This window comes from Lepisma saccharinum, chromosome 10 (genome assembly GCF_977018435.1).
Source record: "Lepisma saccharinum chromosome 10, izLepSacc3.1, whole genome shotgun sequence".
In the NCBI taxonomy this organism is placed as follows: Eukaryota; Metazoa; Arthropoda; class Insecta; order Zygentoma; family Lepismatidae; genus Lepisma; species Lepisma saccharinum.
The window spans coordinates 80,182,885-80,206,416 of NC_139238.1; the positions used below are offsets into that span (position 1 = coordinate 80,182,885).

At 38.5% G+C, this 23,532-nt stretch overlaps 1 protein-coding gene across 4 annotated transcripts in view; it reads right to left on the reverse strand.

The window, feature by feature from the left end:
* Nucleotides 1-3,314: 3,314 nt before the first annotated feature.
* Nucleotides 3,315-23,532, reverse strand: part of LOC145993977 (ATP-binding cassette sub-family C member 4-like) — an 87,082-nt gene continuing 66,864 nt past the window's right edge. For 3 of the 4 annotated variants that reach the window (XM_083130002.1, XM_083130000.1, XM_083130001.1), the window contains exons 19-26: nucleotides 21,744-21,867; nucleotides 20,235-20,405; nucleotides 19,101-19,228; nucleotides 16,559-16,804; nucleotides 9,894-10,066; nucleotides 8,457-8,586; nucleotides 5,496-5,606; nucleotides 3,315-3,496 (exon numbers count right to left, since the gene is read on the reverse strand). In XM_083130002.1, coding sequence (XP_082986128.1) covers nucleotides 3,452-3,496; nucleotides 5,496-5,606; nucleotides 8,457-8,586; nucleotides 9,894-10,066; nucleotides 16,559-16,804; nucleotides 19,101-19,228; nucleotides 20,235-20,405; nucleotides 21,744-21,867 — 1,128 coding nt within the window. In that variant the 3' untranslated portion in view covers nucleotides 3,315-3,451. The remainder of the gene's footprint in view (nucleotides 3,497-5,495; nucleotides 5,607-8,456; nucleotides 8,587-9,893; nucleotides 10,067-16,558; nucleotides 16,805-19,100; nucleotides 19,229-20,234; nucleotides 20,406-21,743; nucleotides 21,868-23,532) is intronic. The other variant, XM_083130003.1, reaches the window with a different exon arrangement.

Sequence of the window (23,532 nt, forward strand, 5' to 3'; positions counted from 1 at the left end):
GTTTACCGTTGTAGGTCTGTGATATATGAATGGATTTTTAAAAGAATTACATGTAATATTCCCGGATCTCCCGCGTGAGTGATCCAAAGTATGAATTCTTTCCTGCGTTGTCCCCGTATAAACCAGCTCTGGGGTTCACCCAGCCTCAAATTAATGGGTACCTGGGAGGTAAAGGTGGCTGGAGTGTGGTTCTGATCACACCACCTCCAAAATGACCAAGATCGAGAATGTGTGTGGCCCTACCCACACATTCCTTAAATGTGCCTTCAAGACATGGTGCTATACGAGTATGTAGAGGGAACTTTACCTTTACCTTTGCATGTAAAATTTTTCTTCGTATAATGCTACGTTTCTTGCATAAAATGGAAACAAGCATGTTTCATATATGATTGGCCAAAGATAGTATTTTTATTAGCCTTAATTTAAAACATAAAACAAAAAAACTTTGTTTGCCACTTGCCATGATTACCGACAAAGTTAATAAATTCAATGTTCTACACTTACATTAGGTGCAAAATCATGACCCTTTATCAGTTTAAGGTCTCCTTTGGTGTAATTGTTTTATTAAAGCCGAAAGCACTTTTAGTTCATTTTTTAATTCAGAAGCCTTCATGTGTTAACATTGGGGCAAGTTTTCTACACTTTTCAGACAAAAGATCAGATGGCATTTCTTTATGCTTACTAAGGTAGTGTATCTCTCATTCATGAGTTACACTTACCTTTGTAGAAGGCAGGAAATACGAAAGAATTCAATTACTTCAGCAAAATGCATTTCCAGCTACAGAAAGGGTAAAATGGAGGGAGGAGAAGAAAGTAGGAGGAGTCTGATTTTGAAGGATGCAAGTTCGGTCTTGGGCTGGACAGTCGGTCTTTGGCTTGAAAGGTGAATGTTGGTTTTTGGGGGAGAGAGAGGGGGGGATGGAGAGTTACAAGGAGAGGGAGATAGGAGTACAGTACTATAAGTTCAGGAGAAGTTAAGAGACAGTGTGGTAGTGTGCGAGAGACTCAACTTTGGAGCAGTTATAATTGATCATCTCTTCGAACACGAGACAGGTAATTCCTATTCTCTCTAGCGCTAACCTTACCGATGCAATCTTAAAGGTCATTTAACCCAATGTGTGTGTCGCCATTCATTTAAGAGTTGTATAGATTAACATTTATCTAAGAAAAAAATTAGGTACCTCTCCAGATGAAGCTAAAGCATAAGCGAGTAGCTATGAGCTAACGCCACCCACCTTGCATCAATCCCAACACCGATTAACGGTGTTGTATGCTAATATCATAAAGGAAATTGAAAATTCACTATGATGTTTAGCTGCTCAAATCTTTCACCTTAGAGCTAAAATAATCGTCTAGGACCTGGTAATAAAAATCAACTTTGTACCGTTTTGTGGATCTTCAACAGTTTCATCATCATCTTTCGATTTCAGCCCTGTATAGTGTTGCCTATCTTTCGATCATCTATATCTAAATTCGATATCAATTCTTTCTCATCAACCAGGACTCACAGGTCGCCATCCCCCAACGCCTCCACGAGTGGAGGGAGGGAAGCACTGCCAGGCTGCCAATTAGCGTCTAAGAAACTTTGAAATTTTTCATCACTCCTGCTTTTTTCAAAGCGCTGTTATGTTTCTCAAGAAATCATCTAACAGCATCTAACACATCGTTGTTTTGAAGACATTTGCTCATCAAATTACGTGGAGTAAAAGTCATACCAGATAACTAGTGAGCAAAGGAATGTAAAGCCACACAACTGGTTTGCAATACCCTGAGCCTCATGTGCCACCATTTGGACAGTTTTATTGTTGGCAATATATTGAAGTAGCGCATCATAGATCTCTCTCATTTGATATTTTAACGGATTTAAGGCATAGAATCTGCTTTCCCACCTTGTGGCACTCAGTGCTTTTAAGCTTTTAAAGTGAGACTAATGATATGTTCCTTCAAAACGGTGGGTTGGCATATATTAACTTCCAAGTTATATAATATATTATAAGTTTCAAGTTTTCAATAGGCTTATTTTTTTCTCTTCTCTTCAAATTTTGCCGCCCTGAAAATTTGCCACTCTGGGCGGTGGCACGGCATGGTTTTCCCCTGCTCCCCCTTCTGCCGGCCCTGGTTTAAACATTGTCCAACAGGAAGTTTTTGGCTACAGTGTTCTGGGACAGAATGTATGGAGTTGGGGAGGATATTTACTACAAAGGCCTACTGCTAAACACTGCAAAAACTACACATAGCAATTGGAGGCAGGCAAGGCATGTTGACTTCAAGTGTCATCTTTCTTCATGACAATGCATGTTCACACATAGCAGCATGCACCCCCCCCCCCCCACACACACAAATACTTCTACAGACCAGACCTTACACTCAGTGATATTCATTTCTTCACAGATTTGAAAGTGTTGGCGAGGACAGCATTTAAAGGTAGAGGAGGAATTGACAACTGCTATTTGCGGTTGACTGAAGTTCGAGACAGGTACTTTCAATGAAGAAGGCATACAAAGGATTGTCCTACAGTGGCATATTCTGAAAATTCACACTGGTTTACCACAACAATTCTTATTTATTTTATATTAATTAGATATAATAGAAATAAGATACCAATACAGGCATGCAAGTAAAACAAGAGTCTGACAACTTCAAATTTTGCAGCAGTTAGTTAAAAAATTCATCCCTTCATTGGACTGACATCAAATAGCTAAAAAACAAACTAGTTAATCAAAGCAAATTTTGCCCTTTCATGGTGAAATTTCTATTTTTGTATATCCACAAAAATTGTTCATGCGTTTATATTTAAAATGTACACTCAGCAGCAAAGATAAATAAACAATTTGTCCATCACAATCTTTGTTCTCTTTCTTCTGCAATCTTCTTTAAGAATTAGACAATGGAACACTGCTTATTGTTACTTGTATTTCAATTCAAGAACTTCACAATGCATGAAAAAGAGTGAATGAACATTGTGATAGGACAATTTGCCTGCTGTTAACTTTTCTGTTGGCTGTACAAAGATTGAGGTGCAACAGTCCTCAGAACTCGGGCGACTCTTCATTGAGTAATGCATGGTCAGTGCCTCAAGTCCCAACACTACTGTTATCAGACTTTCTAGACCAGACCTAAATCCTTCTACTTTTCAAGAAACTCTCCAATTGTCTTTATTAGTCTCGATCAACAATTCTGGGGTTTGAACTGAGGATCAAGCCTGTGACCACTTTCACCAGAGATGAGAGCAGTAACCATTCATCTACACAAATACATGGTACAACATTTATCAATGTGTTAATTTCAATAAGAAAAACTTTACAATTGCTTGTTGATTATTTAATGACAAATTTATTTACAGAACATTGTTCAAACATTGTGAAAGTATGCCATTTTAAATGGAAAATATGATGTTAATAAATGTTACAACAAAAAGAAGAAATTAGCCCACAAAGAAGAATATAGTACACTATATTGGCTTCTTTTTCTTTTTCTCTTGCATCTGCATGTAACTCTGAAATATTTAAAATAAATATTAGTATATTACTTGCCATAATAAAAATTAAGAACTTATCTTTTTTCACTTATAATTAATTTGAGCAATGTATGTGTTGAAGTGGTGGTAGCATATACTTGAATGAATGTCTTGGAATACAAGGGAAGGGAAGGAAAGGAAAATTGACCATGTCAGTTCCTGTATGGATAACTTCATGAGAGCCACATTCCTTTCCATGATCCATCTTCATTGCCAGTGGCCATCATAGGCATGTGCAATCAGGCCTTAGAGTGAGTCAAAAAGCACCGGAACTCAGTTTCTGCTGTGACATTGCACATCCTTCATTTACTTAATACACTATGCAAAAGTCCATCCTTTATTTAATTAATTCTTGTGTTTAGGGGAAGAGGGACAAATATGAAATAGGGGTACAAATATGGAATACCATTATATCTCGCCTGGTAAGTGCTGCACTCTAGCAAGAACTACTTGAAAAGCTGAGCAGTGTCCCTCACCACAACAGGAAGCAGTTAGTTTGCATTTCGAGGTTGAACAGGGCGCATTAGAACGATTGTTGTGGTTCCCGCCCAAAGTGAAAAGTTTGGAGGTAAGTACCTTTTTGCCGTGTGCTTCTTATTAGTACACAGAATGAAAATACATGGTTTACAGTTTTGTAGCATATCAATCAGGCTTTATTCTGGTATTTTGCGTATATTGTTGAGGTGAGTTTGAATACACTTTTGGCCCTCGATACTCGAAGGTAACAGTGGCTCAAATATGGAATAGTAGTATTCCATATTTATACCCCATTTATGTACAAAAATTATTAACGTGGACTTGCATCTGGATCCAAACCCGAAGATGGAGCAGGACCTTCTGCTACAAGTGAAGTGGCCACCTCACCTGTTCCTGCAATTAAGAAGAGGCAAGGGAGTAGGGGGAGGAAAGCAGGGACCTCTCATATCCTGACTTCATCACCATATAAGTCTTCCATTGAAATGTCCACTGCTGTTAAGAAACAGCCTGTTAAAAACAATTGGAAAGAAAGGAAATCGCCATTACCTAAAGACTGCGAATCATCAGACTCGGACAGCGACGGCATATTCAGCATGCGAGATGACTCTTCTGATCTCAGTATGTCAGATGCCAGAACACCAAGTAGTGATGATTTTGAATGTCTCTTCTGTTCTGGACAATTTTCTGATGATAAGCGTGGAGAAGAATGGGTTAAGTGCAAAATGTGTGATATGTGCTGGATATGATAATGGACTTTACATTTGCAATTTTGGAAGTAGGTAAATAGTGCCCTCATAATCATAGTAATACAGACATGTACGGTTCAGAAACTTTCTCATATTTGTGACTTTACAGTGTTCATTTATTTCATGTTTTCACTACAATTGTGTTTATTGTGTTTATATGTTCATTTTCTGCACAATGTTGCCAGTATTCCATATTCGTACCCCATTTTCTTTTGGAGCAATCATGTCAACTTTTAGGAAAATGTTATTTGCAAATACTTATTATAATGTTACGTAGTCTAAACCTTATATTCTATTAAAGAACTAATTAAGGATGAAGAGGGTAGTTTCTCACATACATTCTTCAAAAAATGTGCCATTGAATGGTCAAAAACAAAATGGTATTCCATATTTGTCCCCCTTCCTCTATATATTTACTTTGGATGCAATAATAATAATAATAATAATAATAATAATAATAACAACAACAACAACAACAACAACAACAACAAGAGTTGCCATCTTATCATTTGCTGACTAGGCAGTGTTGCCTTGTTGATGAGTAGCCCAATTGGTGGCACACACTTATCTTCTGCTGAAAGCAATCCTTCAGTGATAAGACATTCTCTCGGACCTGATTAGAGTTTCACTTGAAAGTCCTGTTCAGAAAAATCAGGCCAAGCAGAATATAATAAGTTAGCTGCAGACTATCCATTTAGCTTGTGCATAAAGCATTCATTCTTAGCCTTTTGAACAGTATAACTGAATAAACTTACCTGTTGAGCAATACTGTTCAATTGCGCCACTGTATCTCTTCCAGTCTCTTGAACCATTTTGTAAAAGTACCCCTGTTTTCTTTCCAGAAGATTGAACGGATGGTCAAATTCCTAAATGGTTAAGATAATACTCAATACCATGATTTATAAACACTAACAACAGTAACAAATAAATATATGAGTAGTAACAAGACATATTATATTACTCAATACTTTGCTGTTTTAATGTGAGCATGTTAATTTTGAAACTCTTGGTTTCAGAGTAGATCCTTATTTTTAAGCCCCAAATACAAAATACTGAGTGGGCCTCCCGATGGCGCAGTGGTAGCATCATTGCCTTGTAATCAAGGGGTCCTGGGTTCGATACTCGGTGGAGGAACATAGTGGTTCGGATTCCACTTTAAACTGTAGGTCCAGTCCCAATTAGCCTTACTATGCACAAAGTGGACTTAAAACACCAACTCAAAACTCAACTCAAAATACTGAGAGGAATTTTTAACTGACACTGATTAAAAATCACCAATAATCTCAATAAGAAGGAAAACATTCCATTAAGTTCGTGAGTGATTCATTCACCTCCCCAATCAGAAGCTGTGGCTTGTTGAATGATGACATGAAAGATGGCACCTGGGCATTTTGAACCCAATATTTATTTCTTCTTCCTGCTATTCCTAAAGCACTTACATTTTCCATATTAGTTGGTTGACAATCTTTAATGTTTTAGAAGAATATGATATAAATTATTATTTTGAGATTCGGAATGTGTAGAACAGAGTGAAAAAGAAATGTGCTGAAAAGTCACGCTTTTTCAAATAGCATGGAGATCAGTGGACACAGAAAAGCTCATAGAAAAATCACATCTGAATCTACTGTGAAAGAAGTCCCCGTACCCCTACTTGCATGCATCCTGTTCAGATCATGTTGAAAATTTACTGGTTGCTTTGGAAAAAGCAATGGAATGATTTTGTTTTTATGGTTGGCATTCCTGCTCTGAATGTTACATCAAATGCTTGCCCAAATTCGTATGTCAGTTGTTGCACCATGGCTGAATTAGGAGAACATAGTTACTCTGCTGAGAAACGTGTGTGTGGGTACACAATAGGGTGTATCGAAAAAAACTTCTTTTCGAAATGTTAAGATGGCTAGTGCGGAAAAGTCGCCATTTGTGACCAAAAAGATGTCTGATTTTTTTCAGATTTTTTGGAGGTCGTTTAGGTGGTGCGCATCGACCTTGAAGTTTTGATAGTGATTTGGTTATGCAACACGCACAACACTCACAAAAATGTCATTATTTGGCTATTTCATGTCTTTTTTTCTGCATTATGGTCGTTTATTGTTTTGTTTATGGCAAATATGCTACATTCGTGCCTCAGGGGTGGTTTCCTATGCTGTTTACGTATGCTTTTGGTCAAAAATTGTCAATTTGAGGCTAAAAATTCAATTTTTTCTATTGATGGTTTCCAATTGGTTTCGACTTTGTGTTTTTTCGAAAGTTTTCCCATATAAAAGACTAAATAAAATATTTTGGCTTTCTAATTACACATACTACATAATGAAGGTGTACGCACCGGTGTGGTTTGGGATCAAGAAGGAACCATTGATAACTGACGGAGCCCGACACCTCTGGAATTTGATCCATTTGTCCAGATTTCTCCCACACCACTTGAGAGATCTGATTGATAGGGTCATTCAACAAAACTCATTCTTCGCCCATCCTGAAAATCTCCTGCTGGCTTTAATAACGAGCCAAAACCCAGAAATAAGAAGTCTTGGTTGGCAAAGAATTAGGAAAGCAAGAGGATTGAAAAAAGGCAAAAGAATTCGCACTTTTGTTTTACCAACCATCAATTTTAATGCAGACCAATATTATGACATGGTTGATTGGGCTTCATGCTCCCTCCACGAGCCTCCGTTGACCAACAATATTAGAAATGAAGAAGTAGATGACTACATTAAAAACAAAAAATGTCGGAAATTCAAGACTTTCCCTGCCACACACAAGGAGTGGAGCGACTTGTGAAAATCATCACAGAGGCTGCTTCTTCCGTTTTCGGTGCCAGCGCACGTTATGGCTACATCAAAGCGAAATTGATAATCTAGAGAACATATGCCGACATTTCGAACAAAAAGTGACTATAAAGTTAAAGGAGAAAACTAGAAGAAAATCATGGCCTGCCCCTTAGTAAAATTATGTTTACCAACATAATTTAGGTGGGTGGGTGGGTGGAGCTCGTAGTCCAGCCACCTCCTCGTGGTGAGCTCTGGGTTATTTTCAAAGCATAATAAGCTATGAAAGTAAGCGAAGCGCTGGACAGTAATTGAGAAACTGTTACCAATTAGAAAGCCAAAATATTTTATTTAGTCTTTTATATCGGAAAACTTTAGAATAAAACACAAAGTCGAAACGAATTAGAAACCATCAATAGAAAAAATTGAACTTTTGGCCTCAAATTGACAATTTTTGACCAAAAGCATACGTAAACAGCATAGGAAACCACCCCTGAGGCACGAATGTAGCATATTTGCCATAAACAAAACAATAAACGACCATAATGCAGAAAAAAAGACATGAAATAGCCAAATAATGACATTTTTGTGAAATTGTTGTGCGTGTTGCATAACAAAATCACTATCAAAACTTCAAGGTCGATGCGCACCACCTAAACGACCTCCAAAAAATCTGAAAAAAATCAGACGTCTTTTTGGTCACAAATGGCGACTTTTCCGCACTAGCCATCTTAAGATTTCGAAAAAAGTTTTTTCGATACACCCTAGTACACAATCAACAATGCATAAGGTAAACAATGTACTCTAACATAATGTAAAGTTTGCTTGTATGTTATAATGTAAATAAATAATGTTATAATAAATGAATATATCTACATATCTAGGGATAATATGTCCTATGCAATATAATCTAGCCAAGGAATAAAGATGGCAAAAATGCAGTCTCAAACCTACCACCGCCCTTCCATCATCCATTACAAGAACTTTGTCTGAATCCATAACTGTGTGCAGGCGATGAGCAATAGTGAGAACAGTGCAGTCTGCAAATTCAGTCCTTATGGTACTTTGAATGAATGCATCTGTCCTAGGGAAAAAAAAAAGATCACAGATTAAATTGAGATCTAAACTGTGTGAGTAGAGATCACATGAAAAGACACCTTGCAGAAGAAATTGCATGAGGTGGTAGATATGATACTCTCTTCTGTAATCAATATGACCTCCACAAAAGGACAAATCATCAGTATGTGGCATGCCTAGCAGTAGCATCATTCTTCTGCATGACTATAAGCTCTTCGCAGTTAAAACATTATAATAAAATGAATGAAGAAAAATATACTTAGGGTGCCCATGAAAAAAAATATTTCCAATAAAATCAATCTGATATTTAGAAACCTAACCAACAAGATGCGAATTGACCCCCATTCCCATTTCAGTTTTTTGAGGAATCTTCTGGAGGGACTATATGTTCAAAATTTCACCTTTTGACTTATCCAATACATCTTTATGTGATAATATAGAAAGACTCTTGGCTTTGTTCTGTGTACTGAAATATATTGAAAATACAGGGTGGCCCATGAGTTAGTTGACAAAAATGAATTGATTGAATTAATTATTTTTTATTATCTTTTTAAATAATTTTATGAGCCGCGGAAGTCTAGTTAATAGGGCATCTGACTTCCATGTGGAAGACCCAGGTTTGATTCACAGGGTGAGTTATCTAAGGTCGGAATTTTTTTGGCCTTGTCGCCACATAAAGCGGCTCTGGAGCTCACCAAGTCTCAAAATCAATGGCTACCTGAAAAAAAGGGGGGGGGGGTTAATGTTGTCATCACATCACCTTCAAGATGTCAGATATTGAGAATGTGTGGGGCCGTACCACCACATTCCCAAAATGTGCCTTCATGGCACAGTGGCACATGGCATGGGGAACTATACCTTTACCTTTATTTTTAAAAAGCATAGAGTTGCATGGATATATATAAAAAGATAGTTGTATACACTGTAATAGCATGTAACCTACGTTACATGCTCAAAGTGGCCCCTCCCTTTTTAATGAAGAAGTGAATAATTGCTAGTGTCAACTTATGGGCCACCCTGTATTAGCCGTCTCTGCAATTGAAAACAATGGATCAAACCAAACATATTACATGTAAAAGCTGTTTGAATTTAAGAAACATGTCAAATGAAGTGACTCTACTTCCATTCATGTTTATAATTTATGAGGTAAACCTGGGTATAGCAGGGCATTACTCAATACCATTCCTCGAGCATGTGTTCATTACCTGTGTTTTCATGAAGTGGCATTGATAGTTTGTGCAGTTAATAATAGCCTGTTAAAAAGTTGCAGACTCACCCTATATATAAGATTAATTACGTAAATTGTATACTTACTGCGGATCTACATTGGCTGTGGCCTCATCTAGGACCAATATCTTGTTATTCCTCACAATGGCTCTTGCTAAACAGATTAACTGTCTCTGGCCCACACTAAAGTTGCTGCCTTCTTCTGACACAGGAGATTCAAGACCGTCAACAAGATCACTGACTACCTCTTTCAGATGAACCTGCCAGAACAGATTAACAATGGTAATTTGAAAAATGTTCTGAAGTTTTTCTGGCGATGACTGATGAACATATTCTCTAAGAATATCAACCAGGTGAGTTCTGATATAATTTCCAAGTTTTTGAGTGCTAATGTCACTCTCATCATATCTTCACGTCTACCCTGAAAGTGGTAACTCTCCTGAGTTCAGAAATCTTTCCTGAACTCACTTGTATCCTGAAGATGAGAGTGACATTAGCTCTTGAAATCTTGGAAACCTATCCAGAACTCACTTCTACTCTGAGGAAGAGAGTAACATTAGCTCTTGAAATCTTGGAAACCTTCCCAGAACTCACTTCTACTCTGAAGATGAGAGTAACATTAGCTCTTGAAATCTTGGAAACCTATCCAGAACTCTCTTCTACTCTGAAGATAAGAGTAACATTAGCTCTTGAAATCTTGTAAACCTTTCCAGAATTCATTTCTACTCTGAAGAAGATTGTGACATTGGCTCTTGAAATCTTGGAAAACTTTCCAGAACTCACTTGTGCCCTGAAGATGATAGTGACATTAATTCTTGAATTCTTCGAAACCTTTAAAAAACTCACTTCTACTCTGATGATAAGAGTGACGTTAGCTATCACAATCTTGAAAACCTTTCCAGAACTCACTTGTGTATTGAAGATTATAGTGACATTAGCTCTCAAAATCTTGGAAACCTTTCCAGAAATCACATCTACCCTGAAAGTAATACCAATGTTAGCTCTCAAAAACTTGGAAACCTTTCCAGAACTCACCTGGTTGATATCCTAAGATAATCTGTTCATCAATGCTAATTCACTTTCCTGTCTGAGGAAAATTATTTGCTCAGAAAGTTACTTTGAACCAATACTAGTCATGACACCAGAAACAAAAATTAGTGGGCAGGCAGGAGGGGATGGGGGATATTGGGAGAAAAAGGAGTGTGTTGGACAGTTGGGGTTGATTGGTTGACTGGGAGCATCTCTTCTCCCCTGCGCTGTCACTGGCACATATTGATGTCCCTGTGAACAATACAGTAATTTAAAAATTGTTCAAGGTAGTTATAAATGTCAGAATACATACAACCTTAGTGACAATGAAGTTCGACTTGTCACAAATATAGGAGTGCGTTGTGAAAGAAGGAGAACACATGCATATGCTGAACATATTTTATTCAGCAGGCTACATGGAACAAAGGAAAACATAAATTTCCGCTGCAATGCAGCAATGTATGGTGTCCACACAAAATAAAACATTTTCGTCCATCTACACGTGACATTGAAGTTAGACCACTGTTAGAGGGGTTCCTGTTTACCATGGTGTGACGCCGCCCAGTCGGCGAATAACTGTCGGAATGCATCGGGGCAAGCTGCGGACGAGTCGTTCAAGGTATTCCACATCGATGCGGTGCCATTCCTTCTGCAGGCAGGTGATAAGAGCAGCCACTGTCGTGGGTCCCCTCTGTTGCACACGTCGCTTAAGAACATGCCACACATTCTCAATGGGCGAGAGGTCGGGACTCGATGGTGGCCATGGCAGAGTTCAAACATGATGGCGAGTCAACCATTCTCTTGTCAGCCACGCTGTATGAGGCCTGGCATTGTCATGTTGAAAGATGAGACGCCACCTGTGGAACAGGTGCCTTCGCACTGTGGGAAGATGCCGCTCCAGTATGCGTGTATAGGCGTGTGCATTCACAATGCCCTCACAGACGTGTAGTGGGCCAACCCCAGATGCTGTCATGCATCCCCATACCATCACTGACGCAGGTTTCTGTACCCGACGTGCATAACATTTTGCTTCATTCTGTTCCTCCTTCCGACAAAAGACTGTTTTCCGTATTTTCCCGTACACAACATTGAAAATGGATTCGTCCGTCCACAAAACCCTGTTCCACTGCCGAAATGTCCATCCCCGGTACATTCGTGCCCACCGTAGTCGATTGCTTTCGTTCAACATGAAAAGGAAGGGTTTACGTTTCGCCTTGTACACTCGGTAACCGCATCGCTGTAGGTAACGGCGAATGGTTCTGGTTGACACTTCAATGTGAAAGCGTTCTCGAGTCCACAGTCGTAATTCGGCCACAGAAACATGATTGTTGGTCTGGATATAGCACCTAAATATCCGTAGGTCACGCACGCTCAGCAGGCGTTTTCGACCGGGGGCCTTACCTGGCTCTGAAGTACCCGCATTTTGGTGGTGTTTGATGATGCAGTGGACGGTTGACTTGGGTAAGTTCAGTTGGCGCCCTATTTCCCGTTCACTGAGTCCATCCCGTTGCAACTCCACCACTCTTCTCCTCACGGTGTTGTCAATAGGTTTGCCCCTGGCCATGGTGATGATGCACTGCGGTTCCTCGGTGCACAGCACGCGCTTATATACGGCGGACTCCCTTATCGTGTCCGTGACGTCATGCTTCCGTCGAATGCGCCACTATCTGGAATTTTCCGTATGGGTCTGGTGCCTGGTCGAAGTTCAATGTCACGCGTATAGTTCCCTGTTTTCGTTCTTTACGTGACCTTGGGTGCAACATGCTGGGATCACGATTCTTGCCTGCTCACACGCCTCCTCTTACACACATGCGTCACTTCTGCGGGTCACCCATTCCACCGCCTATGCCTCTGTGCATTTAATCACGTATTCCTTTCTGGTCGAACTTCATTGTCACCAAGGTTGTATAAGTATGTAATCCATTGCAACTATAAACATATCAATGGTGCGTTATTTATAAATGAAGGGCTTGGGGGTAAAACATGGTAAGTGAAATTTGCATTGAACTCACTGAACACTTCTAAAATTGGTAAACACAACAGGAAAACAATTGCAAAAATGTCACTCACCATGTTTTACTCTGGAGCCCTTCGAGTGAAAAACAAGATAGAGAAGAATATTGAAGTAATAATCAGGTAACAATAACATCCACTCTGAAAATTGAACTAATGAAAACCACACATTTTTAATACTTTATGGGATATTCTAAGCAGGCACGTATCCAGGAATTCCTTTCGGGGGGGGCTCAACACCATTTTTTTAAGGGGTATAGTAAGAACCTCACAATTGTGTGTTTAAGACCAGAGGTGGCAATTGGGTTCCAAAAAGGGGGGGGGGGGGCGGAGGGCGTTGCAAGGAAAGTTTACTTTCTCTTGGTAGCCAAGGCTTAACATTAAGAGGTCATAATGTTGAGGCAAAAAAATAAAAAATGGGGAACAACTATCTCTTAAATCGTTGCCACTGTAAGGCTGTCATTTTAATCAGAACGTGAAATCGGAACATTTTTTACCACTCGACTCCTCTGTTTCCATGCATTAATATTGTGTGCCGGAACCATCTCAGTATGTGTGTTTGTCCATTTCATCTCATCAGACATAAAAACATCTATGGTGTCTTTGAGTGCTTTTACGAAGCTGTTACACATGCACGGGATGGACAATCCACTCGACAACGCGAGATTCAAATTGTGGGCTGCGAACTGGATGCAGACAGCTCTCGAATATTTCTCTCTGATTCGAGCCTGAACACCACTAACGTGTCTTGTCCTCATATTTTTTCAGCTCTTATAAAAGCCGAAACCCACCAAATTGTTCAGATTCAGGTCTTAGCACTCACAAGTGTTCAAAAATGTCTGTCACAGCTTCCGCTGTCTTGTCATATATCGGCACGAAACAAAGGAAGTCTTCTCGAATACAGGTGGATCACGAAACAATTAATGAACAGTGAAAACCCTTCCGTTCCCAACACATCTAATGTTTCGTCTCCCAGTATGATGAAATGCTTATTCATTTATCTCCAGTGACGTGCCCAAGGGAGGTTTGGTGAGGTAATAACCCCATTTGACCCAGTATTCCCCCTCTCCCTTCCGAAAATCCTGGGCACGCCTCTCTTTATCTTGGACATTTTTTAAAATCAACTCACCAGAAGTTTTTATCATCGTATTGGAGATTGAAATAAGATGCGTTCTTCCTGCAGGTTTGGATATGATCCTTTAGGGTGCTGTCGTCTGCCTGCCTTCACGCCTAACCATAACAAGACCCTAATTTTCCATTCTTGTGACTTGGATTTTCAAGACTTAGGAAGGTTTCAGACCGAAGGGACACGCGATACATGTCGATTGGAATGGGCCAATCAACAGCAACGTTTCACACCGTAGCGACACAAAAGGCCGCACAAACCTAATTTCGATTTGTGAAATCCTCAGGCGACAGGGTGTGAAATCTCCCTTATTAGGCCACTGTCATTGTCACCTCGAAGTAGTAGCTCTTGTTGACCACAGAAAAAATTATCCTCAACCGGTGATAATGCTCCTCAGTTTTCTTCTCTCTCCTATATTTTCTGTGCTTGTTCACTATACAGGCAACACCTTACGATTTGATATACACAGGACATGTACTATGTAGACATTTTAACGAAAAATCGGTTGAAGTCAAGGATGGCTAGGTGGCTCAGTTGGTAGAGCCCTGATTTGGGTCCTGGTAGAGCCTGCAATTTCCGCCTAAAATGTCTACATATGCAACATCTTCTTGCTTTCTCTTCTCGACATTCATAAAATTTTCGGCTGTCTCTTTATGGTAGTTAAGTGTTTGAATGTGTTTCGAACCCAGTAGGCTTAAACAAAAGTATTTTATATACCATGAAATTCTCGGACTGCAAATACGAAATTTAGTTCTGGCAAAACCAAATCATCACTCAAAACTTTAATTTTCAGTTGATCTATGCAGCTTATTTCTGTTTTAATAAACCACTCCAATATCCGGTACTGCTGAAATATTCACTTTAGAGAGAGACCTTTGATCTCTTCGGCCCTCGAACCGAACTAGCACTACACTGAGGCCCCGGAAATTCTGCTGTCTTCAATGTCTTCATTTTCGAATCACTATATCTTATAAAGCAATCAGAGGACGCTGACTGATCTGATCACCAACGACTGTATGAATTGTCACACTTACCTCTGAAATCTCATTAACCGATTCTTTGTACAGATCAACCGAAAAATTGAATCCGCGTATTTATATCCTCATTATATTCTAGAACGTTCCGCAGATAAAACGATTCGTTAATATCGCCAGTAGTTGACTCCTTCTCTCATTCAAGAACGTACCCCCCCCCCCGCCTTCCAGAGATTAGAAATTACAACGAATCGCCCTAAGTGTGGCGCTACCTTTGCAGCTTCCAAATGCTGACAAGTATCTACATAGTGCTCAAGTACGCTGCGAGAACACCGAAAGCACAAGAAAAGTGTACGTGCAATATTATCAACAACAGGGTTATAGAACATTCTCCGTCTTGCCTCGATAATTGTCTATCTCCTTAAATCATCGTCACATTATTCAAAAAGCCAAAAACCTGATTTTATCTAGTGTAAAATAAAAAAATTCCTGGAGGGGGGGGGGCTCGAGCCACCTCAACCCCAGCTTGGATACGTGCTATTAACAATAACAGTGTTATAGAACATTCTCCATCTTGTCTCGATAATAATTTCTCCCAAATTATCATCACATTATTCAAGAAGAAAAAATCCTAGTTTTATCTAGTGTAAACAAAAAAAAAATCCTGAAGGGGGGCTCGAGCCTCCTGATTCCCACCTTGGAACGTGCTATTGACAATAATAGGGTTATAGAATACTGTCCGTCTTATCTCTATAATTATTTCTCTCAGATTTATAAATTTATTATCTTCACATTATTCAAGACGCCAAAAATCGAATTTCATCTAGTGTAAATTGAAAAATTTCCTGAGGGAGGGGGGGGGGGCCTCGAGCCATTAACTATAACAGGGGTATAAAACATGCTCCGTCTTGCTTCGATAATTATTTCTCTCCTTACATTATTTTCACATTATTTAAGAAGTCAAAAACCTAACTTTATCTAACGTAAACTGAAAAATTTCCTGGGTAGAGGGTCTAGCCCCCTGTGCCCCATCTTGGATATGTGTTATTATCAATAACAGGGTTACGGAACATTCTCCGTCTTGCCTCGATAATTATTTCTCTCCTTAAATTATTGTCATATTTTTTTATTTCACACCACAAGAAATCAAAAACCTCTTTTTATCTAGTGTAAACCTAAAACTTTCGGGGGGGGGCTCGAGCCCCCTAAGCCCCCCCTCTGGATACGTGCCTGATTCTAAGTATGTAAAAGGTAAGCTTACGCATTTTATATACAATGCAACCTTGATTTTATGTTTTTCAGGGGAGCAAGCTGAAAAAATAAAGTGCAGGAAAATGTAAAACCGGGAATTTTTTTTTTTTGACATTCTGCTATGTTGGGACCCTCAAGATTGAATGAATATTGCAGAAAAATGTAAAATCCGGGAAAGAGATAAATCAGGGTTCCACTCTAAATTGCCAGACATTATATGACATTAGCTGTGCAATTTTAGTATTTGATTTCATAATTGAATATCTTGGTGATTTTAAAGAAAAGTAACTGTAAAAGTAATTCTTAATTTTGTAACTTCAATTTAATTCAAGAAGTAACTGTGAACTGATAGTACTTACATCTTCAAGAGCTCTCCACAAAATAGAGTCCTTATATTCACCAAAGGGATCTAAATTCATTCTCAAGGTGCCTGAGAACAATATAGGGTCCTGGGGAATTATAGAAACCTTGCTTCTCAAGTCATGAAGTCCAAGGGTTTTGATATCTACATTGTCAATGTAAATGGTCCCCTCAATCTCTGCCAATCGAAACAATGCTTTTATGAGGGATGACTTGCCAGCTCCTGTTCTTCCCACAATTCCAATCTGTAATGTAAGTTTTTGTACATTCTAACGTTTTCATGGCTACATATTAAATAACCACAAAGTAATGTAAAAAATAAAGGGAGGTTGAGGGCTGTGGATGTTTATACCAGGTAGAAGCCACCATAGATTCTGCTAGTGAGGATATAAATGAGGTTAGGGGTGTGGCAGGTTCCTTTGGGGTAGAGGGTGAATTTGCCAGTGGCAGTGTGGATATGGAGAGTGCAAAGAGTGACAAAAATGGGGCAGGTTTTGCACCTTGGATGGGATTGATTGTGCCTCAACCGGGTATCGAACCCGGGACCACTTGATTACAACGCGACGATGCTACTACTGCACCATCTAGGAGGCCCTTTCCTTTGGGTGCGAGGAGTTAATTGTGAGTTTGGGGGATATGGTGGACCATGATGGTTTGGAGGTTGGGGGCATTTGAAAACAACTCTGGGCTTCTCAGGGAAGATGTTTCTGGTGTAGAGATCATTATGGAGGACGGGAAAGAGGAAACATGGAGTATGTCTGATTTTGTTGAGGTGCGGGTGACACTGGATGACAAGTACAGGGGGTTGGTGGCACGTATTGGGCTGAAGGTGCTGGAGCATCCTCCCTACAGTCCATACCTTGTTCCATGCTACTTTGCTCTGTTACTTCATGTCAAGAACAGGCTAAAAGGAATACGGTTTTCCAACGAAGATGACCAGCTAAGGGCGTGGGATGGCAAGTGTGCCCAGCTCCCTGAGGAAATGTGGAAGAGTTAGTTCGATGACTGGTTTTAAAGGATGAAGAAGTGTAGATAGTGTGGTGAATAGTATTTTGAAAGATTATGAAAATTAAAGGTGTATTGCAAAACTTTCCTAGTACCCTTTGTATTTTTGTATATTTTTTCAATAATAAACTGGCTGCCCATTCAAAATAGTCACTTGATATACTGGAGAGTTCAATGAACTAACTCATCTCTAACTACGCACTGGTAGTGGTCAGGCTGGCAAGCTCTTATGAACTAACCGATCTCTGATCTTAAGCTGAAGTTGTGAGTGAGAGTTGGGATTGGGGCTTTATATGTGTTAGGCTTGTGCATTTTTGACATGGCCTTTGGCCACGTCTTGTGAACTCATGGATGTAAACTTTGGGTATATTTTGTGCACTCTCAAGTTAGAGATGGGGTCCTTGAAGCTCTTAATGTGTTTGAAAATGTCAGCATGTAGTACTAGAGGAAGGGAAACAATCGCTTGTTTGAAATAATGTTATGTGTGTACATGCTCCAATATTGTACAAATACTCAAATTATTATTGTCTATTTTCTTAATAATAAACTGGGTAAGTACTGTCCATTTCAAAATATTTTATATAAACAAATTCAATAGCGGCACCAAATGTGAAAAGCAATAGTTACTTCTTTTGTCATTTTTACTTTTTTAAAAATAATTGCTTTCCACCATTCCATGAAAATTACTATTTTCCCTCTCTAATAAATTCTGAGGCTCATATTTTGAAATTCTAAAATTAAAGTATCAGTCACTCACCATAATTTTTTGGTGGTGAATATAACCTTTCTGTAAGTTCCCTAGCAACGTCCGTTTTGAGGGCCAACAACAAATAAGGCAAACTCGAAAGTATTGTTACACTCTAAACATTTTAAAACAGCAACAATGGAGCTGTTTTGTATTGAGTAGTGCATTATAACTGTTTATGTAATCTCAGGACTGAATTTACCTATGTAGATATCACTTGTGTTTGATACACATTCTCTAACTTGAAAGTCGGATTTTTAACCCTGGAAACGGACGTTGCTAGTGATGTCAAAAAAGGGCATTTTCACCCATTAAATGGGAGTGACCAAGTGATTTTTTAAATTTTCTCGATGTTTCGAAGCAATTTCAGGGGGGGGGGTGGGTTGTAATGGAGCATTTCTTTGCTTCCGAGGCAATAATACATCCATGCTTGACCAAGATTTCTCCATCTACCCTATATGGATTCATTTGAGTCACTAATATTATAAATCCAGATATACTGCTTTAAACTAGACTACACTTAGCTACCTGCTAGCTAGTATTTATTTTTCATTGCAGTTATTTTATGTCACTTTTCTACCCTTTGGATAATTGATAAGGAAGAATGGTGAACTGATGACATGGTGATTGCGTAAACACAATAATAATAATAATAAAGGAAGAACATCTTAGCCATTGAGTGAAGGTGGGATTGTGGCTTTATATATGTTGTATATCTGCTATTTGATAATAGCTGACCTGTATGCCAATGGTCAGTGTTGCAAGAGGCCACACCTATTATTCCCGCTTACCTTTTCATTTGGCTTAATGGTGAAAGAGAGGCCTTTTAACACTGGTGGCTCTTTACGAGAGTATTTCAAATACAAACTGTCAAATACTATCTTCCCTCTATCAGGCCAACCTTTTGGAGGACTTCTTTCTGAAATGACAAATGCACTTTCCTTACAAATTTAATGCAGGAAATATCACTGTTCTATTTGTTGTTGAAGATGAAATATTTAATAGTACACTTCTTGATTGAAGATGAAATATTTAATACAACACTTCTTGATCTGTTCTTGTCACACAGGTGGCAGGAATATTTCCTTGAGCAAATGTACTGAATTCCTTACAAATGAAATAGATCTTCTAAATAAATGAAATAGATCTTCTATATACTGCTATGCTTAGGATTTATTCATAGTGGTAAAGTGGTAACCTCGTAATGATGGGGACGTACATTTTCAGTTCTCACTTTAAACTGTAAACTTTAAACCACTCCTGATTAGCCTATTTTTGCATAAAGTAGACTTTAAACAAATTTTTAAAGCTTAGGATTTGTGGCATTAACTGCATTATCTTAGCATTTTGGTCATTTCATATTTGCTTGATTGTGCTTTGTTTTTATGCCACTTTTGGCTAATCACAATGATGAGGATGAGTGATGAAATTGATGAAGGGGTGCTCACAAAGAACACCCATACTCAGGGCAAAATTCGAACCCAGGACCTGTGATGTCAAAGCATGCTATGCTAACAACTCCACCACAGAGGTGAGCATTTCGTAAATGAACCGAGATTAATTTTATAGAAAAATGCTCAAAGATTGATATGGTGTGCATGCAATTGAATACTTAAATTACATTTTTATGACTTTTTTGCACAACTTAAAATTGTTAAAATCTTATAACATAGGGAATGGTATTGATGGAAATTTGTAAAAATATAAGGCTTGGAATCAGTATCACTTCAAAGTGGTATTGGATCAAACCTAAAAATTACCAAAAACAATATTGTATATATATTAACATGTATTAGGGTCCAGGCTCCAATCATTGTTACATGAATTTTAAAAGGAATAATAATTAAATACTTATGCAATATAAATAAATTCCACACCCTCTTTAACATGTTGCAAACACAAATTTCTTGGATAGAGGTACTCACCCAAAGGAGTATCCAGTGATGGTTCCTCTTCTAATGTGGAATACTCAATGACCCTCTCGACAGACGTCATTTGGTTCTCCACTTCTGCTGATTGTCTCATGCCCCACTGGAACATTCCAGTTATGCCCAGTGACTGTGTTATAGCAAGGCCTACGTCTCCTCCAAAACTGTCTGAGAGAAAGTATTTATTTGTGATTTCTGGCTTCTTCAAAGCAGTAAATTCTGAGGCTCATATTTTGAAATTTTAAAATTCAAGTATCACTCACTTACCATAGTTTTTTGGGGGTGAATATAACTTTTCTGCAAAATTGAAACTCTATTATAGTATTAACTATTACTTTATGGTTCTTACAAGCACATAAACACAACTTTTCGTGCGACCTTTCTGGAGAGCACACGCTTCTTTCAACTACAAAATAAATAATTCCACAATGTAATCAATAAGAAAAATGTACTGAACTAGTTATCTTAAATACGAGAGTTATTTTTTAAGTAAGGTCCGTTTTGCAATAAAAATGAAGTAAGTAAATGTTTTTCAAAAAAACATTTATTTTATAAATTTACATACACTTCTCTATTTTTCTACATAATTTCCTTGCCGGTTTAAACATTTATTCTAACGAACTACGACTTTTTGGATATCCTCCTCATGGAACTCTTCTGCCTGTGATGATAGCCAGTTACTCACGGTCGTTTTCACTTCTTCATCAGTGTCTAAATGCTTGCCATCTAGGAAGGTCTTGAGATGACGTTAGAAGTGGTAGTCGCAAGGCGCAAGGTCTGTTTGGGAATACCATTTGAAATTGCACGTAAGCATGGGAATGAGTGCGCACGCAGGCTCCTGGCATTCTTTGAGCAGGTTCATGGCAACTGTGTTTTGGGACACGCAGGGTGTTTTGTTAGCGGACTTTTTGCCGCAAGGAACAACAATTAACTCAGCTTCCGTGAGTAACTGGCTATCATCACAGGCAACAGAGTTCTATGAGGAGGGTATCCAAAAAGTCGTAGTTTGTTACGATAAATGTTTAAACAGGCAAGGAAATTATGTAGAAAAATAGAGAAGTGTAAGTAAATTCAGAAAATAAATGTTTTTTTTTTTTTTTTAAAAAAAAAACATTTACTTACTTCATTTCCATTGCAAAACGGGACCTTACTTAAAAAATAACCCTCGTAGATTTAAGGTACACAGAGGATAAATAATGAGTTACTGAGAAGTTATGTGAAAATTGTGACTCAACCAGGGATCAAAACTATGCTGGTGCTCTGTGGTGTGGCCAGCTTTTCCTGCACCTACCATGGAATCTCCTACCCCTGAACAAGACTTGAGGTCGATGTAAAATTAGAATCATCAACAAAACATAGGTACATGTTGTGCCTTTGTCTTAGTTGTTTTTATTAAAATAAAATAAGCAACATCCTTTGGAGAAGATGTCTAAAACTTTCAGTGACAGTTAAAGGAATAATCTGTGATTATAGTAATAAGCACTTAATCTGAGAGATAATTTATACCTTTACTTAAGAACAAGAAACTGAAGGTGACAAAAGCAATGTAGATTACGCACAGAGAATCCAACCAAAATCCAAATGCTCTGCTTGTTGCAATGTACAGGTACCAGGCTGATGAATGAAGATCCTGTAATGAAAGAACAAGATTGTAATTGGAAAATAATATGTCTTGGAATTGATTACAGTATTATAAGAATTATTATGCACTAATTTACTATGCAGGGCTACTATAAATGATTCATTAGCTTTCCAATCACTGCATTTTCAACATTATTACAAATACAATAATGATTGACAGATGAAAAGAACCAGAAACTCAACAAGTTTTCCTGATACATTACAAATGCTCTATGTGTGGCCCGTTTGTGATGTAGTTTCCTGCGGCAATTGAAAATATATAAAACTAATGTTTTACTGCTGCGAAAATGCACCTCAGTCCAATTCGGCACAATTGATTTTGTTTTGGGGAATAGTTGCAGAATTGTCTGCTAGAGACACTCAGCAGCGATTAGCAGTCCTACGCCTTGCCAGACAAAACCAGTTCAGTTCGACGTAGACTCTCGCGCTTATCTTCACCCAGTTTACGAGAGGGAGTTCTTCCTCTACCTTCAGTGATCGAACATGGAAAGGACAATACCACGTTACTTGCAAGACTAGTGGTATAGACATGTTGACTGAGCGAGGATTGAGGTGCATCTTACAGCAAGTTATACGCAAGCGACATGGCCACTAACAAGATGGACCAGAGAGAAGTTTTTGACAAAAACCCAATTCTACCTTCGTGAGAAAACGGCAGCTTGGGAAGTTTTTGATTGGTTACATTTTATGGAGAATGCGTGTATGAGTCTTACCAGCAAAAGTGCATGTTACCAATTTGAAACAGTTTTTGCATGAGCTTGTTGACCAAGTAAAAAAGAAGATTGCTACAGGAGCGTGTTCGTTGCAAGGAAAGATCACGTCGTCCACGATTTTTTGCTGAGGTGGTTGCATGTTTCGGACTCTTGGTAGGAAACGTCCCAATTGCCCGTGGTTGACTTTTGAAGTCCCATTCCATTTTTTGGAAAACTTCAGTGAAACGAGAACTTTTGAGGAGTAGATGTAGGGGAATGAAGCCAGCCGATGTCACCAGACATGAGTGCAAGAAGTTATCCCGATGTTGCATAAGTTCCACAGGAGGTCTCAATGGTGAACGAGGTATGTATACTATATAAAAGCATGCAGTGATTGCATTGTGTTGGAGTGGGTAGTGAAAAACTACGAGAAATTGCCAGTGCGCTACTTTGTCAAAAGAACAAAAATATTAGTACAAGATTGCATGTTTCAGGTCGCAACAAATGACAGAACTTAATGTTAAACGAAGTTATGGAGAGCTAGTGATTTATCGTCTAACATTGAATTTGATGCCGAATAGATTCCTCACTCCTTTTGCTGAATTAATCGAGTGCCCGATATTTGGAATGTTTAATGAAGTAATGTTACGAGTCTTGTTACGTGTCGAATGCACAGTAAACCAATAACTCCCTTCTTTCTCCCTTTCACTTTAAGGAGCATTAGTAGATTAATATGATTAATTTAACATTACTAATTGTGAAGTATTTTTAGCTTAATCAAGCAACACGCGTTTAAATGTACATTGTGTACAAAGAAAAAATGAGGAGTTGTTATTCTTAGAGGTTATTCTTGGTAAACGATTGTTTACGTAATTAATTCGTTGTTTTTAGCACTCTTTTGAAGTTACAATTTTGATGCTGTTCGTCGACATATTGTTAATCAATTGTATTAAAACATCTGC